This window comes from Physella acuta, unplaced genomic scaffold (assembly GCF_028476545.2).
Source record: "Physella acuta isolate Inbredline_101_S28 unplaced genomic scaffold, ASM2847654v3 ptg000531l, whole genome shotgun sequence".
NCBI lineage: Eukaryota > Metazoa > Mollusca > Gastropoda > Physidae > Physella > Physella acuta.
Genome location: NW_026732050.1, coordinates 802501 through 827485, shown reverse-complemented (window position 1 = coordinate 827485; position 24985 = coordinate 802501). Strand labels below are relative to the sequence as shown.

Here is a 24985-nt window from a genome sequence, read left to right as displayed (position 1 = left end):
TAGTAATTTTGCAGCATGTATTGAGATGTCTACTAAATTTTTGTGGATGCCCACAATGAGGCGGGGGGGGGGGGGGGGTGTAAAATCCCAAAATTTTTGTGGACGTCATAGTTGAACAAAAACAGGCATCACTCCTTCTGAGTTGTTCCTGGTTCAGTTTAGTCAACATTTATAGTAGCTACCATTATATATAGTAAAAGGAGCTCTTTAAATTGAACCTAGGCATCATAGTGCTTCTGGCGAAGCCCAGAGCATACTTGGTTATTCAGCTGCCAAAGTACGCCCATTGTTTGACTTAGCCGCCCGTTGTTTCAGTTAGCTAATAATTTTAGTAGCCTACAGTGTCCCTTCTGTGTGGCTCTAGTTATGCTGAATATGGGCACCATGGGGGAGGCCGGAGCACACTGGGTAACACAACCACTAGAGTGCCGGTGCCTGATGCAGTTTAACAATTGGATCAAGTAGTAACCCTGACCCCCATTGCAGGATGCCCAATCAATGGACCACAGGTGCTAAGACACTAGACAGTTGCTGGGGAACTCTGGTCGCCAAACTGCACCCTACTGCCAGGGCACCATCCCTAGGAAGATTTAATTTATTTACTTGCAGAAACCTTTCCAAGAGTATTCTTTAACTACTTCCCAAAGTTTTATAGCAATCTCTTACACTGAGTAATGCATAAAAAATAGGAAGCCTAATAGAAACTAGATCAGAACCAGCATGACTGGAGTGTTCTTTTTGACTGCCTATGCCTGAGCTGGCAATGTAATGAGTTTGATGAAGAAATTTTGGTCTCTTTTCAAAGAATGTTGAAAATCTACTTAACCGACCACTCTGAGCAGTATGGTGTACACTGTCAGAATGCCATCATTAGTTTTCTTGACACAACATTTTAATGTATTTCAAAAATTGAGCATGGAATTTAAAGTCACATATAGTGCCATTGTCATTATTTTCATATATATCTTCTGCAATGTGAACTTTTTCAGAAAACACTAATTCCCTATCAACTACTTCACAAACGTTATCCACTAAATTTAAAGTTTCCATTTTAAAGGCCATCTTATTTTTAGTACTCATTGTTAAATATTGTCATCACAGTGTTAGTTTGTGAGAGTCTTTAGTCTAGTCTGTAACAGAATTTGTTGTTTTATTTTTGCAGTTCTATCAATTTCAAAGGTATAATAAAATAATTGTAATTTACTTTTCATTTAAAATTGTGTATTGGAATCCATTATCTATACATATCATATCTTCACTTTTAAAAGTTAAAAGGGCTTTAGATGGCTGTCAAATATTTTAAAATTGTTGTTAATGTTGACAATTCAAGGAATATTTTCAATATTAAATATAGATGATTATTTCCCCTTTTACTTTCCCTCTATAAGTAGCATAAAACCAATGCACTTTGTAGAAGTTAATAATAAACCATTTTTTTTTTCTAAAAAGCAGTTTCTAGGATACTCATTTAAATTAATAATTTAACTTGGTATAAAATTAAAGGTAACTACTCACTATTTCTCAAAAACACTAGGAATTGGATAATTTTACATTACCTTTGCTGCGCAATTCTTTTTTCTACACTATTGTATTCTAATGTGTGAAAAAGAGAGCGGAAAATTAGTGCTTTATCTTTTCACACATTTCCGATTTCTCAAAGATAATTTTACATCATATTATCATAAAGCAAATACTATGAAATTTTTACTTCAATGTGTTTTCTAAAAAAATCTACTGGTTTAGTCACCAACTACTATAATTCTATAGCCCAAATGCACTGAAAGTGCTAACCCCTTACTCTTATACAAGAATATACAGAAAGTTTATGCGCGATCATTCCTGTTCTGTTTAAATTAATTATGAATACTTAATTTATTATCTAATTAGATTAAAAATTGGTATTCTTGAGTTGTCTTTGGAAACTAATGTTAGTCAAAATTAAGTCACAGACAGACACACATTGTGAACTGAATAAGGGCTTATAATAAGATAATAATTTTATTTCGAAAAGTGCTTTTGATCATTTTCTACCTGATTATTATCCAAAGAGATTAAAAATGGTTTTGTTATATTCATTTAGTGAAATTTATGAAACTTTTGAATCATTTGACTTAAAAAAAAATGACTTACAGAGTCCCACTTTATATTAATTCTTAGACAATTTGCTATTTACTTGTATTTATATTTTTTAGTCTAAAAGCCTAGTGGAGTTCATAACCCATTTTCTCTTCATCGCTAGCTAACCGCAATAATGCACCACTCATTCATGAAAATAAATTACCTAGATGTAGATATTTAGTAATCTGTTTTTAAACCTTAACACTGCTGTTTCAACTTTTGTGTAATACCTCTCATATCACCTAACTTCTCCTTTTCTTGTAAACCCATATATTAGTTATTCCTTTCATCAGCCTGTTGTACATCATAAATGGAGAATCCCTTGTGTAGTGAGGGTCTGGGCAGTTACATGTATGCCAACTGCTACCCTGGACAATTATAGTTATACCATCTCTTACCCCTTTCATTCAACCATTCATTATGTGCAGTTCTTTAAAATATGTTTACTGTTAATTTTTCTCCAAACACATATGTATTTCATTAAAGAAATAGTTATTTTTTAATTTTTGCTTTGCTATGGTACTGTAATGTTCAGAGAATGTTCTACATTTTTTGTTGGATTTCATTTGTCAGCACATTATCATAAACGCTTTTGATTGGCTACCCGAGTTTGAATACGTGTCAGTCCTTTGGTTTGTGGAACTAGGCAACGGTTATATTTTTTATCTTGCAAATGTGGCCATTTCTGAGGCTTATTCTCTCCTCTTATCAGTCGATATGATATGAGTCATAGCTGTGTCCACCTGAGTGCCCCTACCCTAATCTCCCCTCACCCTCCCCAAGTCTTCACTTATCAGGAAGTATTTATTACCATTTATTTTAGAACAAGCTGGTTCTGCAAGATTTATATCCATTGATCAGCCTGCCCCACCTACAAACTAAACTTTCCCCAGCTGATACTTGGTGTTTGTTTAGTCCCTGTTGTAACCACCACACAGGATAATGGTTACCCTGCTCATTAGTTCATACACTACCTCATATCTTTTTAATTGAAATTGTAACCACCTACAGGGTAATGGTTACCCTGCTCATTAGGTTATACAATACCTTTTTTGATTGAAACATCCATGCATCTTACAACTAATAGCTTTGAAAAACTCAGTTCATTTACTTTTCTTTTGCATTTACTATCACAGCACAGTATCAAACATGTACATTAGTATAATGAATACACATAAAACTTAAGTACATGAGTGTTTACACACATGCATTTTAATTTATTTTAAAGAGTATACTAGTCTACATTTCCATCTTTGCATTTTATTTTTCAGTTAATTATAAAATTATGGATGAAAAAAAATGTTGAAAAAAACATGTAATTCCTCTGTTACTACAGGCTGATTGATACATATTTAGTGTATTTGATAAACTAATATTTAGGGTAATAACTTCAGTACTGTTCATAGTTTTAAGCTAGAAGGTTTACTGTTCATCAGGTTATATTTCTAACAAGAACCTAACAAGACTGAGTTTATTCCAAGTTAAAGCTAACAAAATTACCTACACTCTGATGAATGTTATCTAATAGAAATGTGCCTGCTAAAGCTTGTACTGGTGTAGGATGAACATAATTTATTCTAGTTTAAACATACTATAGTCTAGTGACACAGATGTAAAAAAGCCTGAAATATGATGCTGTGTAAATGGTGGAGTATTGACTTTGGCTCAGTTTTTTTGACCTCAGTCAACTATGTGGATTGTACCCTTCTTTGTGCTTGAGCTTTACAACATGGTCTCTTTTAATTCTTGTATTTTAATAGTCTCTTATGTGTGGAACACATCATAAGCTATGTAGGGTAATTGTTTAAATTATAGAGTAACTCAGCTGACATACTTGTCTTTTTAAAATAAAACTAATTTTCAGTAACATTTTTACTCTAATTTTTAACACATTTTCTTTCTAAATGCTCAAAATACAGAAATTTTTTCAGTATTTAAGCTATAATTGTTACACTTTTGCACTATGATTATTATTTTAATTTGAAACTTTATGGGAAGTGTCATGTGTTCCTCATTAAAAGTTCAATATCTTCTTATCAGTTGTTATACAATCGAAGACCAGAATTTTAGACTCAAGACAAAACACTGGGAATTTTTATTGTTTTGTTCATGAATAAAAAGTTATTTTACAGGTGAAAACATGGTAAATACAAAACTGCTTATCATTTAACTGAACAAGGGATTTAATTAATTTGTTTTAAATCAACATTTTTATCCGAGGCCCAGTAAACTATAATTGTATATAATAAAAGTGGCAAAATAGTTTTTTTTAAAAAGATCTATAAAAATAGTGTTTAATAATTTTAATTAAACTAAAAAACTAATAGTCAGATTGTTTGTTGTAAAACTAATTTTTGAAAAGAAATAACATATTTTTATATGAATAAAAGAGCTTAGTGCTAGAGTGCTAGACTGTTAACCCGAAACCATCGAGTTGAATAAGGGTTTTAGTCATTAGAATGTCCCAGAGTCTACCCAGGTCTGATGTGTTCCTAAGTCACGTAAGGGAAAATTAAAGCGGCTGGGCATAGTGCTGATCATACAGAAAAAGATCAACATCATGTGCCCTCTGTATCTTGGGCATAAACAGTAAAAGGTTATATGAATAATAAATAGATTACTGTATAACAAGTAGACCTATGTTGTATGATAAAATAATTTTAAAATAGAGGTTACTTATTTTCATTTCCTTAACATTGGCTATTGTGTGAGAACAGTAAATTAGCTCTTAAAACACCAGATAAAATGCTGAAGAACACAGCACTTGACACATTGTATTTTCTCTTCTGTCAGATCCCACCACAGAGCTGCAGCTTGCTAAAGACAAGATCCAGCAGTTAGATTCTACTCTATCTTCTCTAAAACATGAAGTAAGTCTTAGATACTTGGATAGGCTTTTTCTCTTCCTCCTACATGTAAATCTGTAAGCTCACATTACAGCATAGATAGCAGACACTTAAAGCCACATATTTTCTCTAAAACATGAAGTAAGTCTTAGATACTTGGATAGGCTTTTTCTCTTCCTCCTACATGTAAATCTGTAAGCTAACATTACAGCATAGATAGCAGACACTTAAAGCCACAAATTCTGTCTTGACCACACATGCACAACTCCAATTTTCTGCCCGATAATAAACATATATTATTATATTATTAAAAAAAAAACAGTGTTTCAACACATTTGCAGCACCTAACAGTTTAGGATTTTAAACTTCTCTATTGTTTAAAAAGACTTGAATAATTTTTTTACTACATTTGTTACCCATTAATTTGTAAAAAATATTGTTTATTAAATGACTGCGGTGCTCTATTGTTGTTTATATTAAATTGAGTAGCAACTTAAAGACATGTTGACTGCTATATTTCACCCCATTTAATTACATGGCAGGAGATCATGTATTGGCTAAGTTGGCAGTTGCTATATTTTAAGAGGGTTTCATTAGTGCATTAACAATCCTATTTTCTTAGACGTGTGACCTTGTTTTTTAAAACTGATTTATTTAAATGTAAACAATGCCTGCACTATAATACTCACAGGGCGCCAATCACACCCTGTTGGGGCACCGGCTGATGCGTCTGATTTAATTTAATATAATATCCCATTTTATCCATAGTCTATAGTACTGTTTAAAACGAACGTATGCGTCTTTGTGCTCATTTATAAGCTCTGGGCGTCAAAGCACACCCTGCCAGGACACCGTCCCTGCAAAATTGAATTTTTTTTTAAACCTCCCCTGGTGTATTATCCTCAACTCCCCAAAGTTTCATGGTGATTGGCTGAAAGGTGTAGTAATGCATAAAGGACAAACAAACATACTTTAATTTTTATATATATATCGAGAAAATTTTGTTTTAGATCAGCCATATTTGATATTAAAATATTAACTCTAAATTAAACAAATACTCAGGGATGTGACTTTTCCGAATTTTAGCGGAAATCCGATTTTTCCGTTTCAGCTGCAATTTTCCTCCGCTGATTTCATTTTTGCCGAATTTTTCCGCCGATCTTCGATTTTTTCCGAAGTTTTAAAAATTAGGAAAAAAAATCGAAAATGACATCTACGGAAACGGCCGACTTGCGCATTCCATACTTTCGTATTTAAATCGAGAATTACAGTACTTAGGTCAAATATGCACATTTCTTTTTAATTAGACGATTGCGCTAGGTCTGACGGTGCTAGATTAAGATGAAACATAGATCTAGGTCAAGATTCAGAATTTCTGCGGATTTCAGTATTTTTCAGAACGCAATTTTTTGGTCCAAATTTTCCGCTGATATCAGTTGAATATTTATCAAAAACACGGGAAAAGTAATCTAAAATAATGCCTTTCTTCAAATGAAACTCGCATCTCCCAAGCCTGGTAATCTAGCTATCGATTTAGCCTAATTTACCTTTCTGTATTTTTGTTCACCCAAATCTACAGTTTCTCTCTTATTTTATTTAGCTATCTAAAATGTATATTAAAATCCTTGCAAAATGTGACAATGAGGACTAGACTTAACCCCCCCCCCCCCCTTGTAGCAGCCGTGGCTCTTGTGACCTCACCTTGACCCCCCCCCCCCCTAGTACGTGTTTGATACTACTTGTGGGGAAAAAAATTAAAATGACGTCACAGTAGTTTCAAATAGCTGTTCCTGCAATACCTATGCTATAGGCCTATAGATTTAAAAAAAAAAAACTCTCTCAACGTGACTCTGAAGAAAAAGTAAGATATGGACTGTTTTTAATAAGGGGTCTTCCATAAATAACGTCACACTCGGGGGGGGGGGGGGGGATCCGTAATTTTGTGACGTGTAATGAGGGGGAGGGGGTCAGATAGAGTGACGTCATATTTTTTATTTTAAAAAAGTAATGTTAGAAACTGAATTTTAGCAGCTATTACGTGTTTTAGAAAACTTTTTAAAAATTGTAATATAAATTAATTAATTAAATTACCCTATGTTGGTCGAGCTCAGTCAATATTTTAGAAGGAAAAAATCGATGTTTAAAAAAAAATTCAAATTCAATTTTGAGGAGGGGGAGCGGTTGTTGGTTGAGGTGTGACGTCATTTTTGAGGGTGGGGGGGGGGGGGTCTGTCTTTTGTGATGGAGAGGAGAGGTAAAAATCGTAAAAAAAAACCTCATTTATGGATGACTTCAAACAATTTACAGCCATTCCAAAAACAAAAATAACGATGTGGTTTGGCTATCGAAATTGTTAACTTTGGTTCACATATCAGACCCTTTCTAATTTCAGCTAATCTGGTCAATTTCATTTTCCATCACAGAAACCTAAAACTTTCAAATTTCAATTAATCTGAATCTAGGCATTTTACAGTTGAAGACTAACATTTTTACCATTACAATCTTTAAAAGAATATAAGGCATAATTTAAAATTGAAAACAAAAGTGTAACTAGACTAGATTAGTACACTTTAAATTAGCTTAATGTTAAACTTAATTGCCACTTTTATTACATTGTAAATGTAATTTTTTTTAAAAAGTTGTTTATAAATTAAACATTAAATTGCAACTAGACAAGACTTTCAATGTCATTTTAGAGTAACATAAACTTCTTTTATTTATAATATTAGCTATATATTAAACGATTAATTAGAATAGTAATGGCGTGAGGGTGCTTTAACTGAGATTTAAAAAATGGATAAAACATAGAGTTCTTGTCCGAAGAAAATTTCCTAATTTTTTTTCCTGGTCTGGTCACATCCCTGAAATACTGTAAAGCTAAAATAGATTTCTAAATATTTTTATAACCAAAATAACTTGTGTAACAGATGTTAAAGATAGAATTAAAGTTTAAAGTGATTGCTTTGAACACAAGACTAATCTAAAAAGGTATCAAATTCTTGGCTAGCATTGTTATCAGTGTTAGTGTTACACTGTATTTCATTGGCATCTTATTAGAGTCAACCACTTGTATATCTGACTACTATCTCTTTGGCAATTAGCAGTTTTGTTATTTTTCAAACCTAATTACTATCTAATAAAAGTTGGTTTGTTTTTAAAATTCAGTTGTTTTCTATTTCATAGAGGCAAACAATTAGCTTTATTAGATTAGAATGTAGTCATACTTTCTCTCTCTCCTAGAATGAAAGACTTAAACGTATCAACAAAGACCTGGAGGAAAAAGCTGAGGCCTCTGAGCTTCAGATCAATGCTATCTCCAGCCAGTACAGAGCTGTGCTTGAAACCAGAGAGGTAGGTTTACCATTGCATTCTACTGGAGCTCTCTAGAAACCAGATATGTAGGTTTTAAACCACTGTATTCTACTAGAGCTCTCTAACATCAGAGCTGTACATGAAACCAGAGAGGTAGGTTTACCACCACATTCTACTAGAGCTCTCTAGAAACCAGAGAGGTAGGTTTACCACCACATTCTACTAGAGCTCTCTAGAAACCAGAGAGGTAGGTTTACCACCACATTCTACTAGAGCTCTCTAACATCAGAAGTGTGCTTGAAACCAGAGAGGTAGGTTTACCACTGCATTCTACTAGAGCTCTCTAGAAACCAGAGAGGTAGGTTTACCATTGCATTCTACTAGAGCTCTCTAACATCAGAGGTGTGCATGAAACCAGAGAGGTAGGTTTATATTCTATTAGAGCTCTCTAACATCAGAAGTGTGCTTGAAACCAGAGAGGTATGTTTACCACTGTATTCTATTAGAGCTCTCTAGAAACCAGAGAGGTAGGTTTACCACTGCATTCTACTAGAGCTCTCTAACATCAGAGGTGTGCTTGAAACCAGAGAGGTAGGTTTACTACTGTATTCTATTAGAGCTCTCTAACATCAGAGCTGTGCATGAAACCAGAGAGGTAGGTTTACCACTGTATTCTATTAGAGCTCTCTAGAAACCAGAGAGGTAGGTTTACCACTGCATTCTACTAGAGCTCTCTAACATCAGAGGTGTGCTTGAAACCAGAGAGGTAGGTTTACTACTGTATTCTATTAGAGCTCTCTAACATCAGAGGTGTGCTTGAAACCAGAGAGGTAGGTTTACCACTGTATTCTATTAGAGCTCTCTAACATCAGAGGTGTGCTTGAAACCAGAGAGGTAGGTTTACCACTGCTTTCTCTTATCTACTGGTTAATTTAAAAACCTCAACATTCTTTTACCAGCCCGTTGCTTGGAATTATTTTTAATTGAATATTTAGAACATCATACCAAAATATTGTGGTTATATTTATTTGTTACTAGGGTTCCAAATAAACCCAAGGGTGTTTCCAACATATTTTATGATTGTTGTATCCCTAGTCAAATGCTGTGTTGAGCACAGACTTTATAGAACAGTCTTAAATTAACACAATCCCTAAACCTCTTGCAATCATTTGTGTAGTGTTCAATCAACACAAAAGCTTAACCTCTACCAATCATTATCCTGCTCAGTCTTCAATTAACACAGCTTTAACCCTCTTCCATCAATTGTCCTCTTAACTTATACCAATCCTCTATGACACTATAAAAAATGTGACCTATTGTTGTTTATTTAAAACTAATTCAAATTATTTATGTATCAAAATGCCTGTGCAAAACTGTTTTAGTATTCAAAAGACACAATGCCAAGCTATTTTTGGTTAGCTTGAATTAGTTTAGCTCAAACAGACTGGCCTGGCATTTTCATCCCTGTTTCTTTCAGAAAGAGATCAATTCCTTAAAACACCAGTACCAAGAACTGTTGGAGCAACATGCAAGAACTACTGCCTTATCCCCTCCCCCAGATGGTGGAGCCCTGGAGAACTCACCGGGCCCTAGCCAGAGCAATAGCTGGACATCACCTGCCTTAGATGGACATGACTTTGCATCACTCAGTAAGTGGCTTCTCTAAGTTATTCATCCCTTCAATGTGTTTGTGAACCACCTTTCCAAGTAGTTAAACATTTGTCTAAACTCTACTAGACTTGCAGATTAGATGAGACTGTGTCATTTTTCCAGAAAAATTTTCAAACAAAAGTTTACCAACTGGCAATTTTTACTGTTCATCAACTCTTAAATATTAATTCTTTAACTCTCTTTTTGAGTGTAGTATTGAGTTGTTTATGAATTATTACTATCATTAACGTCATGCTTTGTTGGAAGAGCATACAACTGCTAACCCAACTCTGATGGATAGGCCTACCGGACTCACATTAAGGAAAGTAAGGTGGCTGAGCGTAGTGCTGACCACACTGTTCTTTCATATGCCAAGATCACTGAAAGAGGGAAACACTACTTCACCTCCACCATGAACTTAACTTTTTTTACTTACTATCAATAAGGCTAATTAAAACAAGCCTTCATTATTGTTTGCTACTATTTCACATCTTTTTTATGTGTACTTGACCAACTGTTGTAATTGAAGTATATATTATTTTACTGTTTAAAAAATAAATGACTATAAACGACTTTTACAGATCATTGCAACGGTAAGTTAATTCTAACCTTTAGAAGTGACAAACTGATTAGATTCTAATATTTTGATCAAATGTTGTGTTTGTGTGCAGGCTATTTTTATATTATGTAAGCTGATATATTTTATTAGTATTATAGGTTGTGTAATTTCTAGCCTTAAATCCCAAGTTTGGTGCTCTATAGTAGTTTACACCCTGCTCATGTCTTGAAAAACAGTGGTGGCTAAGCATGGTGCTGACCACATAACACTTTAATATACTGAGGTCTCTGCTCCCCTATGGACCCCACACAATCTTCTCCTGTTAGATATAAAGCTGTAACATGAACAAACAATCCCTGCTTCAATCCCTGTTGTGGGGTTTTAATATCTTGCCTGATGAAAATTCAGGCAATCATTAGCTTTTCTTAGAATGGTACCAAGTTTTGCCTGTCTCTGTTGTGACCAATTATGTTTCTAGTTCCAACAATCCAGCCATTTCTTATTAAATGTTTAATGTCCACTTTGTTCCCCTCAACTTAATTACTTTTCTATACAGTTCTTGCATGGGCTATTACACAGGAGACTGTGGTGGTGAATGGGGACTGGTGGGGCGATTAGATTTTGAGATACAATAGGAATATTGACAGCAGTCCGTTATTGATTTGCTACATTTAAAAGAGGTTTTTGGTGGCTTTTAAGTTATGATTATAGCATAATTATAAGTAACTTCTTCCCAAGATCGACAGTTGTTTTTTCCCCTCTTGTTTTTGTTGGCAATAGACTAGCTGTATGAAGCCTGTAAAGAAATGAACCGTGAAGGTGCGGCCTACACCTCACCTTTGACCCCTTGTTTGTCTTATCTTTACATCTTTCACGTGCGGGTGTCACGCGGGGACCAGTGTTGAGAGTTGTCCCTGTCACGCACGTTACAGTCGTAACAAAGCTGTGTTCGTTAGGGGCGACGACACCATACATAATTTCTGAGACCAAGCAAAGCCAGTGCAAAAATCGTTTCAGTTAAAACAATGTATGATGAGGATGGATTGATTCCAACTCTGATCGTTTTACAATAGTTCTTGAAGCAGTGTCATAACAATGTATTGTGATGGTAAAGGGCGGTAACTTGAAAGATGGTGCATCGTTCTGAAGTGTATACAGCGAGATAAAACATGCCTCCTTGGCAGTATTACAGTTACCTGAAGTGAACTAAATGAAGGTTTGTTCCTTGGTTTCCATTGGTAATTTTCTTTTTTTTAAAAAAGCAACTCGTCCCCATACTTTTGCGATAACTTTTGGGCAAGAGGCTCTTGTTTGAGATAGAGAAAACTTGATGTAGATAGCGGCGGAAGGATGGCTTGACATGTTGATAAAAAGTGGAGGTCATGCTCAGATCGTGATAATAGCTAGCGTTGGAATATCCTAGAGGACACTTTTTTTTTGGGGGGGGGGGGGGGAGCCAAAGATTGTGATATAAAATCCTATCTTTTTTTTTTCTTTATAGTGTAAAAAAGATTTATGATTTGGGGTTCGGCTATAAATACGTTAGTAGATTAATACTAAACACAGTTGGCGCTGTTAATGACTATAAAGTAAAAAGTAAAAAAAAAAAAAAGATTCTACACGTCTACTGCCCTCACTATGTTGTTCAAACGTGTACTTAATACCTGGCCTAACCATCCATCCAAGATGTCATTGTTAGACCAGAAGACAATAACCAGCACAGCCTTACTTGTGTCTCACTCTTCCATAATTTATCAGTTGTCACAAGGCTAACATCTATTGCCGTGTGGTTTTCCCACCCTAGGAGTTGTATGACAGCACTGGCGTGTATTGGCCGGGTTTTAGAGACATGCTCACTTTTGTAGTATCAATGTCATGATCTTGTGTTAGAGCTCTGATGGCCGGGTTTTAGAGACATGCTCACTTTTGTAGTATCAATGTCATGATCTTGTGTTAGAGCTCTGATGGCCGGGTTTTAGAGACATGCTCACTTTTGTAGTATCAATGTCATGATCTTGTGTTAGAGCTCTGATGGCCGGGTTTTAGAGACATGCTCACTTTTGTAGTATCAATGTCATGATCTTGTGTTAGAGCTCTGATGGCCGGGTTTTAGAGACATGCTCACTTTTGTAGTATCAATGTCACGATCTTGTGGTAGAGCTCTGATGGCCGGGTTTTAGAGACATGCTCACTTTTGTAGTATCAATGTCACGATCTTGTGTTAGAGCTCTGATGGCCGGGTTTTAGAGACATGCTCACTTTTGTAGTATCAATGTCACGATCTTGTGGTAGAGCTCCGAATCTTGGGTCAATATTTGATCACATCTGTAGTAGCCTCATTTTCAGAGCTTTAAGTTAGAATTGTAAGTCAAGTGAATGTTGAGTCATATAAGTCGTGTTATGTCAAATGAGCCAACGGCAAGTCGTGCTGTATGAATGATACCCGTGTCAAATGTTGGTTATCTTTTTGGTAATCGGAGAATTTGACAGTGTTTAAACTGCAGTCTAATTGCAGCGAAGTAATTAATGGTGATTTTAGAAATATTTGTGGACAAAGATCTTTAAAACACTTGTGCATAGAACAATATAGTGGACCACGCTCAATGGAACGTGAAAAAAAACTCCTCTCAAACCTATTTCATCGAATCTTTAAAAATATTTTCTTCTAATTATTTGCAGATTCGTGTCATTAAAGTGAAGTATACATTTCTAACTGTATGCTCCACTGTATCACACATTCAAATAAGTAAAATAAACGAATCTGTCTAGGAGTGGAAGAGAGAACTCTATTAATTAAAATGTATTGATTTCCTTAATGAGTTAAAACTGTGTAGGTAATACATCATTCCCACACACACACAGAGCTGAAGCGCTTACCCGTGGGTCTCAAAGTGTGTGAGGTGGGGACTGACATCTATTAAACATTTGAAATGGTCATTTGACAGTGTCTCTACTATAATGCCGAGTCTATTAAGTGCATTTCTCAGCTACTTTACATCTTTTACACAATTATAATTAATTATTTTTTATATTGCACATTTCTGTTTACAATACAATTTTAAAAAACCCAGCAATTAATTTCTTTGATTAAAACATGAACCCGTGCGTCAAATAAAAAAAAATCTCACTCTGCAAGTCTGTGTTCTTCTTATGAAAGGTTTGTGTTGCTTTGCATTTGCCTACCCCGCCCCTCCCACGAGGTGTTTGCTTTGGGCGCTGTTAGTCTTGGGGCAAATAGAGGGAATGCCTAGCAACTATCTTGCACGTCGATATGTCTCCCTTTATTACCTGGCCCAGGAGATTGGCCCAAATTCAATTTTGTACGTTGGTAGCCTCCCCTGATAAGAACGGCAAGCTGTAATAATTTACACTCTTGTAACCAGAAGGGTTGAGCTTTCATGTAAAACGGTTGGCAGGGTCACTGAATGGAGAACACACTTTTTGACTTAGTATCTTTTTAACCAAATCTGTCGTCTTTTACATCAAACTTTACACGATCCATACATCTTTAGCATTTTATAGTGTCCCGCGAACTACGTTATCTTTACAGTAGAATTGTGCGCTCACGATTTCTCTTCTCCGTCTTTGTCGTGGTTTTTTAAACATAATCTCTGTTTTTTGTCATCTTAGGCAACAGATGTCCATATCAACTGTACGTTTGCTTTTAAGCTCAGGTTTTCAAGTGTGCCATTAGCGAATGGGGTTTCTTTATGACTTTTCGCTCAATTCGTTCACTTGAGCGTGACAATATTTTACTACCACCATTACATCCCTACTCTGTAATCACGCTATTTCCTACATCTTCTACCACCCATTACCACCCCACTCTGTAACCACGCTATTTCCTACATCTTCTACCACCCATTACCACCCCACTCTGTAACCACGCTATTTCCTACATCTTCTACCACCCATTACCACCCTACTCTGTAATCACGCTATTTCCTACTTCTTCTACCACCCATTACCACCCTACTCTGTAATCACGCTATTTCCGACATCTACCACCTCTTACCGAAACTTTCGCTGCATTTGTCCTGTACTGTTCTTTATAGTCCTCTATTGTGTCCTCAGTATTTGTATTGCCATGACCTGTATGTAAGAACACTCTCGCGTACTGTCGCCTCAACTAGAAATAACGAAACTTATCCTTCCATAGGTCGATATTTGTTATACCGTGTTTAAGGTGACAGTCGATAAAATATCCACCAGTGAAATCTGTCACACAATAAGATGGTTTTTACCGTCACATCTTTAAAATCAAATCTATACCCGGGGATACTTTTTTTTTTAGATTAGAGCCATTTTTTTCTCTCTTTTTCTTGAGTCATTTAAGAGGTAGAAACAGGTGTTGTATTTTACTCGCAGCGTTGCGGATGTTAGCCGACTCTTATGTACTTAGGGCACTCGGAACTTTCGTCCTTTGGAAACCTCGACACAATAACGGACAGCCATTTCCGTTCCTAGTTCTAGTCGTGCTAGGTCGACTGGTTGTTTGCTTGAGGGTGAAACTAGTGAAACCTAGAGTAACGGCATGGCTGGGGTGTGGCGAGTCATTGTTTGGTGTTCTGTTCCTGGTTCTAGTCGTGCTAGGTCGACTGGTTGTTTGCTTGAGGGTGAAACTAGTGAAACCTAGAGTAACGGCATGGCTGGGGTGTGGCGAGTCATTGTTTGGTGTTCCGTTCCTAGTTCTAGTCGTGCTAGGTCGACTGGTTGTTTGCCTGAGGGTGAAACTAGTGAAACCTAGAGTGACGGCATGGCTGGGGTGTGGCGAGTCATTGTTTGGTGGTCTGTTCCTGGTTCTAGACGTGCTAGGTCGACTGGTTGTTTGCTTGAGGGTGAAACTAGTGAAACCTAGAGTGACGGCATGGCTGGGGGGTGGCGAGTCATTGTTTGGTGTTCTGTTCCTGGTTCTAGTGGTGCTAGGTCGACTGGTTGTTTGCCTGAGGGTGAAACTAGTGAAACCTAGAGTGACGGCATGGCTGGGGTGTGGCGAGTCATTGTTTGGTGTTCTGTTCCTGGTTCTAGACGTGCTAGGTCGACTGGTTGTTTGCCTGAGGGTGAAACTAGTGAAACCTAGAGTGACGGCATGGCTGGGGTGTGGCGAGTCATTGTTTGGTGTTCTGTTCCTGGTTCTAGTCGTGCTAGGTCGACTGGTTGTTTGCTTGAGGGTGAAACTAGTGAAACCTAGAGTGACGGCATGGCTGGGGTGTGGCGAGTCATTGTTTGGTGTTCTGTTCCTGGTTCTAGACGTGCTAGGTCGACTGGTTGTTTGCTTGAGGGTGAAACTAGTGAAACCTAGAGTGACGGCATGGCTGGGGTGTGGCGAGTCATTGTTTGGTGTTCTGTTCCTGGTTCTAGTGGTGCTAGGTCGACTGGTTGTTTGCCTGAGGGTGAAACTAGTGAAACCTAGTGTGACGGCATGGCTGGGGTGTGACGAGTCATTGTTTGGTGTTCTGTTCCTGGTTCTAGACGTGCTAGGTAGACTGGTTGTTTGCCTGAGGGTGAAACTAGTGAAACCTAGAGTGACGGCATGGCTGGGGTGTGGCGAGTCATTGTTTGGTGGTCTGTTCCTGGTTCTAGTCGTGCTAGGTCGACTGGTTGTTTGCTTGAGGGTGAAACTAGTGAAACCTAGAGTGACGGCATGGCTGGGGTGTGGCGAGTCATTGTTTGGTGGTCTGTACAGTGGCACCATGTAGTTTGTGTCACGTGAGCCACCTGTGTTGCCCATGATTGGTTGTGTATCGCGTGAATGTATCACGTGAGTCACATGTTGCTTGTGATGTGTTGTGTATCACCTCGTGACTGATTGTGTCACCTGAGCCACCTGTTACCCATGATTTGTTTGTATCACGTGATTGTGTCACGTAAGTCACATGTTGCATGTGATGTGTTGTGTATCACCACGTGACTGATTTTGTCACGTGAGCCACCTGTGTTGCCCATGATTGGCTGTGTGTCTAGTGACTGATTGTGTCACGTGAGCCACCTGTGTTGCCCATGATTGGCTGTGTATCTAGTGACTGTGATTGTGTCACGTGAGCCACCTGTGTTGCCCATGATTGGCTGTGTGTGTCTAGTGACTGATTGTGTCACGTGAGCCACCTGTGTTGCCCAATATTGGCTGTGTGTGTCTAGTGACTGATTGTGTCACGTGAGCCACCTGTGTTGCCCATGATTGGCTGTGTGTCTAGTGACTGCTGGTAATCCCCACAAGAACCAGTGTATGTTTGATTTGATCGCAGTTGTGTCGCAATGTTTCATAAATTATGTTGAACAAACAATTCTATATGGAACTAATTCAGGTCCTTAAAATAGGCACGAAAAAATATGATAAGCTTATCACTTCATGAAAGATAGAGATGAAGGAGCGGGGAGGGGGATTAGTGAGGTAGGGGATTGGGGAGGAGCGGATATCAGAATTTTAAAAACCGGTTCAAAAAATGGTAACGATAACTGTTGATAAGGGCCGGCGTGGTTCAGACTTGAACATTTTGTTTAAAAAATAACTTGAACACTAATCACGCGCGATAAGGAGAGAGAAACATGGCCTTAATTTCTTTAGCCCGCCCAATGTGTTATTCTATGAGCAAACAAAAGCCCAGCTTATAAAATATTCATCTGCTTTTTTTAAAAAGGTTAAAACACAATTTTAAAAAATCGTTGCTCGGGACACCTAAATCATCCCCCCCCCCACCTTTAATATGGGACAGAATATCTGCAAATGGAAGCAAACCGTATTTGTGACATGGGTGGGGTGGGGGCGTGGGGGTCACAGATTGTTGTCCTGGGATTGATTTTCTGTATTGAACAAACACTAGATGGCCGCTCACCACCATAGCACGCCCTCTCTTTACAGTCGGCACGTACCTTTGAACGATTATGGCTTTGTCAACATGCGCCCTAGCAATATCTCCCAGTGGATGATTCGTGACCCCCTAATCATGGCTTCACTGTCTTCTGTCTCCCAACTTCTCGCTAATTGCTTTCTTAACTTTGCAGGGGGAAGAGGGGGAGGGGGGAGATGGACGACAACACTGGAAACGTGCAACGTTTTTTTCCAACATAGATTATCGAACTTGAAGGTTTCGATTTCCAACTATCCCGTTGAAAAAATGTAGAGATATTGAGTATTTAAGCATGCACTATAAAATATGTGGGAGCAAAGTCATAAAACGAAAGGTGAGTGATAATTTTCTCGGAGTTACCGAGGCCCCATAAATAATGTGCCCATAAACATACGGAGGGGGGGGGGGGGACACACGCTGATCTGCCGGGATCGATGCGCTGGTTAAGTCAGACTACACAACCTTTAATGATTCATATTTCTATTATTAGCTGACCGGTCCGACCGGGTCAGAGGCCGGAAAATTTGTGTCTTCAAACCAGCGGTTCTCAGTCTTTCCTGTCAGGGATCCTCTTCTTAGACCCTCGGTGGTGGTTTACATTTTGGTGTGTCCACTGTCTCTCTCATAGACTCATAGATCCCTTTAAACTCGGTGATGATGTATTTATAATGCGTCCTGTCGTACCTATTAGGGATCACCGTATAGACCCTTTAATGGTATCCCAATTAGGTGCTTGCAATATTTAAAACCCTAAAAGAACACATTGGAGTTATATTAAAATTGCCATAGTTGAACTGATCTAGCCACTATTTGACTAACCGTAGTATGGCAAAATACTGCCAGATCTAGTAGCCACGGTGGATTAGACTTCTCTACCGACCAGCAAAATGAAAGAAAAAATATTTTTTAAAAGATCACTCGAGCTATTGTTGTCCTGTGTGTTTAAATACCGTGATATAAAATGTTGTAACTAGATAGCTTTAATAAAGCTGTCTTCTCCTTGTTGGGGGAACATAAATAATAGTTTCCATAGGTTTTCTTTGTAAGTCATATGTGTTGAAATGGTGTGTGGTGGGGGAGGGTGTGTATACGGTTGATCTTACATCTTGACATACCGTGTTATATGTAGATTAGGCCTAACATTCGGCTTTAGGTTCCTCTCTGTTGGTACGTGCTATAATGAATGTATCGTTATACATTTCAATTGCATTACACATCAATGTCTAATACATGTCTAATACATGTATTAGATGGGGCGGATCAGTATACAGTAGTTATTTGTTAAAGTTATACACTGGGAGTAAAGCAGTCACATTATCACAAATCCTCTAACTATTCATATACAGTGTTCGCGTTTCAATAAGATCATAAAACCATTTGTAAACAACAATTAAAATCCTGATTTTGCCGTTTCAGTTTCAAAGTTTTTTTTTTGTAATTACCATCAAATGTGAGTATTACATCAGATAATTGTCGTTAGAAAAAAGCCTGGATGAGTAATGAGAGCTGTGTGGCAGCACGTTGATGGCTGTTTGCTAACTCGGGCTGCTGATGTTAGCCTGCTCTCCCACAAATAAGTTAAAAGGGTTGGGTTGGTTGGGACAATTAGACACCAACTACAAATGGCTTATTGATTACTCTTCATTGCCCTGTTTGTCTACCCACGGTTTAGAAAGACACATCGAATTTAAAAAAAACGCTTGTTAGATAAATGTGTTGGACAAACAAACATGTGATGTTTGAATGTCTAGTTTAAGGCCATCAAACCAGTTGTAATCTGTACGCCTGTTTGGGGCTATGTTTGTTAATTAAATTGATTTTTTTAAATTACACGTCACTTGGTATGCTGTCTGAAACTAATTTAAATGGAATGATTTGACACGGCTAAATTTAGATTGAGGTGCACAATTGAAACGAGCGAACATATTTGAAAAGAGAGAACAGATCTGAATAGAAAGAGAACAGATAAAAGTTTGAGGCTATGAATCTGTTCCTGCATGTAAAATGTTATATTTGGCTTGAAGCAAATTGCTTGTTTCGATTCAGTCGAGCCGCCCTTGTGTGTGCTTTTAATATCCTGTTAATGTGCCCATTTTGATTTTATTCAGCTCGGGTGTCTTTCGTTGATTTGGTCCCATTAGTGAGCCTTAGTTGGGGAGACGTGATTGTGCACATTGGCTGTGTAGGATTGTAATTTAGTTTAAACCCAGCACGTGATTGTGCACATTGATTGTGCAGAAGGATTGTGACTGTAAGTTTGAACCGACCACTCCTCGTTGAACCTTGTCCCTCTTCAAGGCTTTCCCGCCTTGAGCGTTCTGGGAAAGCCCCCACAACATCCGGTGACCACCTGTATCCAAGTGCAGCTAATCAGATGGCGGCAGACACGTGTTGCCATTGGTGGTAGGGGGCCCGCTAACATTTCAAACACAAATTACAATAATTACTGGGAGCTTAAGAACACAATAAGCCGTGTGTGTTTTCTTCGACCAATAGCACATGATTCACTGCTAGCTGTTTCAGAGAAATTCAATACAAATGTTTGAATCTAGTGAAAAACTTATTTCCGTGTTTATCTACTATAGTCCCGGTGAGGTTTCGTTCAGTTTGTGCTGTAGTGTGTACCAACAGGCGATGTGCTGTAGGTACAATCCGCACAAATTTAGCTGAACCCGGCGTGGTGGGTTACCTGTGGGGCTTTGCTTAGACTTTTGTCTCGTGTTTGCTTTTATCGTTCATGCTGGCTGACTTTAAATAAAACCGGTTGAATAGGCTGGGGGAGGGGAGGGACGTCGGGTGGATGGGAAGGATTCTACGAGCTTCTCATTAACCGTGTAGGGGAATCAATGGAGACGTCACATTTAACAGCTGACTCAGTAAGGAGGGGGTGTGGGATTTATTAATATACCAGATTGGTGTCGGAGTTTAACAACAGGAGAATGAACTAGTGAAACGAAACGTTTATACTTGCTTGTCAATTTTAAAGCGATAATTTAAAAAATAAAATTATCATATTTTTTTGTGTTATTGAGGGACGGGGTTGAGGGATAAACCATTCTATTTCTGTTCTTAAAGCCCGTGTGCTGTGCTGTACTATACCGTAACGGTGAATGGAAATTTTGGTTTGCTCAGAACTTGAAGTGTTTAACTAAACCCCCCCCCCCCCCCAATTCACTGTTCACTTAATACGTTCGCTAAAAGATTGTGAATAATGTGTTGAATGCGAGCACTGTCGTGGATCACGTTTACGCTAACGACCCTCCATAGCAGTGGATCTCACATTTTTTTGATTCATGCCTTTTACTTCCGTTTCTTACAACAACAGATCTCATATCGATTTAGGTTATAAAAAAATATAATTGATAATCATAATAAGAAATATCATAAGAGGTTTTTTAATTAATTTTTAAAAAATTTTGAATTGATTCATTAATTTTACGAACACTCACTAACACTTTCACTTAATATTCGACACAAAGTCAAAACACACTCGTCACAAGGTCACATAACACTCACGAGGTCCCATAACACTAGTCACGAGGTCACATTATACTAGTCACAAGGTCCCATAACACTCGTCACGAGGTCATATTATACTCGTCACGAAGTCACATAACACTGGTCACTAGGTCATATATCATTTGCAACAAGGTCACATAACACTCGCAATAAGGTCACATAACACTCGCAATAAGGTCACATAACACTTGCATCAAGGTAACATATTATTCGCAATAAGGTCACATAACACTTGCAATAAGGTCACATAATACTCGCAATAAGGTCACATAACACTTGCAACAAGGTCACATAACACTTGCAACAAAGTAACATAACACTTGCAACAAGGTACCACAGTACGCGGACTTGGAACCTCTGGTTAACTGTTTAACGTCAATTAAAAAACTCCCCCACTCCTCGCGATATGGACCGTACTAATTGTAGCCTCGTTGAAATATAGTTTAGGGCATCGTGTTTGCGAGGGTGGGCTCAGTCGATTTAGTTGAAGAACCTCTGGTTTGATTAAATTAAAAAGGCGGATGTGTTAGCAAAGATATAAGCAAGTAGAGAGTCGAGGAAGTGAGTTTTTAAATGTGTAGAGGTTTAAAGATGTCGTTGTCATACACCACGTGTTGGGCGTCCCACACATCTGATCGTCATCTTCACTCGCCGGCTGCTCGACTTGGGATCTACGGTAGTTCCACTGTAAGTAAAATAACTAGACCTGTGTTGTGGGCGTCGTATTTTGGGGGTGTCTGAGAATTGTTTTCAAATGGTTTAAAATATTGTGTATAGGGTGCTAGCTAGTCCTGTAGTTGGCACCTTTGTGCGGTATCGACTACCATCTGGAATCAATTCAGAAAAGTCCATGGTTGGCGCCGCTGAGCAGTATCGAATACCTCGATTCATGGTTATTTTAATCAAATAATTTTTATTATTAAAACTCGTTGGTTAGAAATGTTTTTTTCCTATGTGCATTGTGGACGAACGTTTTTAAATTATTTTTATACATACGAGCATATTATTTCTTTAGAGTTGAATATAATTACGAAATACACATTTCTAATAATAAACTACTGTTATTAACATAAGATAAATATTAAATAAATAATATTAGATAAATAATATTAACAGTGTTAATATTATTTATCTTATATTATTTATCTTGCACTGAACTGAGTAATAAATGCGTGTATCAAAAGTGTGTAAGTTTTCTTCAAGTGAAACCACCAGTCCTAAAGTAAAACTAGGTGAAGATTAAGATAGCCTTAGTGTCTTACTTTAACACCGAGTTCCTGTATCCACCCTTTAAACAAACAGACCTAGCTCTCGCTCTATAATTAACTCGGCTATTATTAAAAGGTATGTACAATCCCCTCTTCCCGTAAAAAAAAAATCACCATTTAACTACCTCATTATGCAGGCTACAATTCTTGGTTTATAGGATCTCTAAAATAGTTTGTAAGTATCGCAACGGTTGAATAATGTTTATTATTTTTTACAGAAATGTAGTTTTTTAAAATTTATTTTTCTGATTAAATTGCACAAATAACTGTAATCTTCAGGAAATAGCCCAAGTAACACCGTTGTTAAAAAATATAGTTTGCCATTTATTGTAAAATCGTTACACACGTTTATAGCAGCCACATATGTTAAATGATTAGCGTAATGGATGTGATGTATAAATCTATGTTACATGACTAGCGTAATGAGTGTGATGTATAAATCTATGTTACATGACTAGCGTAATGAGTGTGATGTATAAATCTATGTTACATGACTATCGTATTGAGTGTGATGTATAAATCTATGTTACATGACTAGCGTAATGAGTGTGATGTATAAATCTGTGACATGACTTTAAATGACTATCGTATTGAGTGTTATGTATTAATCATGGTATAACCAGCTACTAACGTCACAGAGGATTCAATTAGTGTATTATCATTGCCCTGGCTCCAGCATAAGTCTGGAGCGGTGGGACATCCCCTGGGTGAAAGAACTATTTCCGGTGGTCCGTGTTTGCTGATGAGCATCACGTGACTTTGATGATCTGTCCCAAAATATTGTAACAACTGGCACTCGGCGATCCATTAGGTCGCAAACCATTTTATTTTTAAGCTTCGGTAACCCTGTACATTAAACGTCATCGTTTTAGTGAGATTAAAATCCTTCCTGTTGGTGTATGGGTTCGTGTTGTAACGGGTTCCTTTCTTGGTGTGGGATAGGCTGCCATCATCTTCTCTGCTTGCCCTCTCTAGCTGTGTAACGAGGTGTCTGGCTGTTCTAGAGGCCAGTGTATAACAAGTTGTCTTGTCTACTAGAACCTTCCCTACGTCCTAGTCTACGTTAGACACCGCTTCCTTGTTTGGGTTACATACCCGCACCTAAAGGACGAGCTTTATATTTATCCGGTAAGCCCCAAATTTAGACATTGTCGATGTTATGCGGTACTTTAATTTGATTTGGTTAAAATGAAAGGCCCACACTTAAAATATACTCCCAGTAAAGTTGCTCTGTTTCAGACTTAGCTGGAAAGTGGCCAGATACATATGAATGTGTTGCGGCTATAGCCTACATCATACTGGCCGATCCTTCCAATGACAGGGACAGGATATTTTAAATTGGGGCTTTCGCCAATAGTAAAATAATTTTCTAACGCACTCTAAATAGCATCGATGTCTTTTCAGTTATTTTAATATTTATTTTGTAAAAGTTAATACTACTAACCTATGATCGCATTAATTGATGAGGTTTGTATTATTTTAATAAGGGATCGATACATGGTGACCCCTTTTTTAAAAAGAAGTAAATGTCACTGACATATGAATATTTAAAAGGTGTTGATGTCATACTTTAAAAGCTGAAACAAAATGCCTTAAGATTTAAGTATTGATGAAGTGACATTTTGGTGCATATAAAACACTTGACCTTTGTGGCACCATGAAAATGTACCTGAGGTAGTTTCTGCTTGACTAGACCGGATTAACGGCGCTGTGTACAGTATGGATATACATTGAGTATACAATATCAACCAGGATCAGACAATTGTTCTCTTAAAATGTGGTAGTCTGATGGTGAAATAACTGCTAGCCAGCCCTAGTGCAAAAATACTACAGATATAGACCAGCCTGAATTATCAAAAGATTGCCTCCACACCCAGCCCGCTATAAGAAACATCCTACGTGTGTTGTCGTTAGGGGAGGGTGACGTTTATTGTGGTAACCAGGCAGGTCACTCACTGGGCCCAGTAGTTTGTTATAGCCGATACAGTTTTTTGATGACAACCTTCATCACATGGATACACAGTGAATACACACTAGACTAACCAGTAGTTGATGTAGATCACACCACCAGAACACAATGACGAGTGAGGACACGTGGTATTTACCCAGTGATACACACGGCACGATCAATCCTTTCGTTTGTCACGCGAATAAGCGTCTAATGGGGTTTTTAAAACCATTCAAAAATATACGTGTACCAAGCATTGTCAATTTTTCTATGTACGACTATTCTCTTCGCTATTTTGTTTTTCTATCCGGAGAAGTCGAAAGGTTAAATTTAAACCATCCCATTTCGTCTCAGTTGCTTTTCTGTTTAAAGTAATTGGTTGATGTAATTAAAAGCACACACATTACCAGACTGAAGTCATAAACAGAATTATAACCTATAGATAGATAGATAGACACATACATATATACATACACACACACACACACACATATATATATATATATATATATATATATATATATATATACACGTGTATATATAATATATATATATACATATATATAGGCATATATATATATATATATATATATATATATATATATATATATATATATATATATATATATATATATATATATATATATATAGGCATATATGTATATAGGTCTATATATGTCGGACGCAAGCGGCCCATATTGCATTCATTGATCTGACCTGATAATACATGATAAAATCCGAGATTGAACTCTTGCAACAGTTGTTGCGGTGATGGAGGGACGAAGCAGTGCTCAACTGTCACGTAGATATCACTCGACTAATGTGACACATGCTAACCGTGTACCGTGTAGGAAATACAGAACTGATTGTATTCATCGGTTTATCGTCTTTTCAGTATGAATCGTATGGGTCATGAC

The 24985-nt window shown here is 37.4% G+C and overlaps 1 protein-coding gene across 1 annotated transcript in view; it reads left to right on the top strand.

The window, feature by feature from the left end:
* The window catches only part of LOC131945171 (thyroid receptor-interacting protein 11), a 55466-nt gene that overhangs the window by 4782 nt on the left and 25699 nt on the right, over positions 1-24985 (top strand). The window contains exons 2-4 of the mRNA XM_059306190.1: positions 4912-4988; positions 8205-8315; positions 9754-9925. Of these exons, the coding sequence (XP_059162173.1) occupies positions 4912-4988; positions 8205-8315; positions 9754-9925 (360 nt within the window). The remainder of the gene's footprint in view (positions 1-4911; positions 4989-8204; positions 8316-9753; positions 9926-24985) is intronic.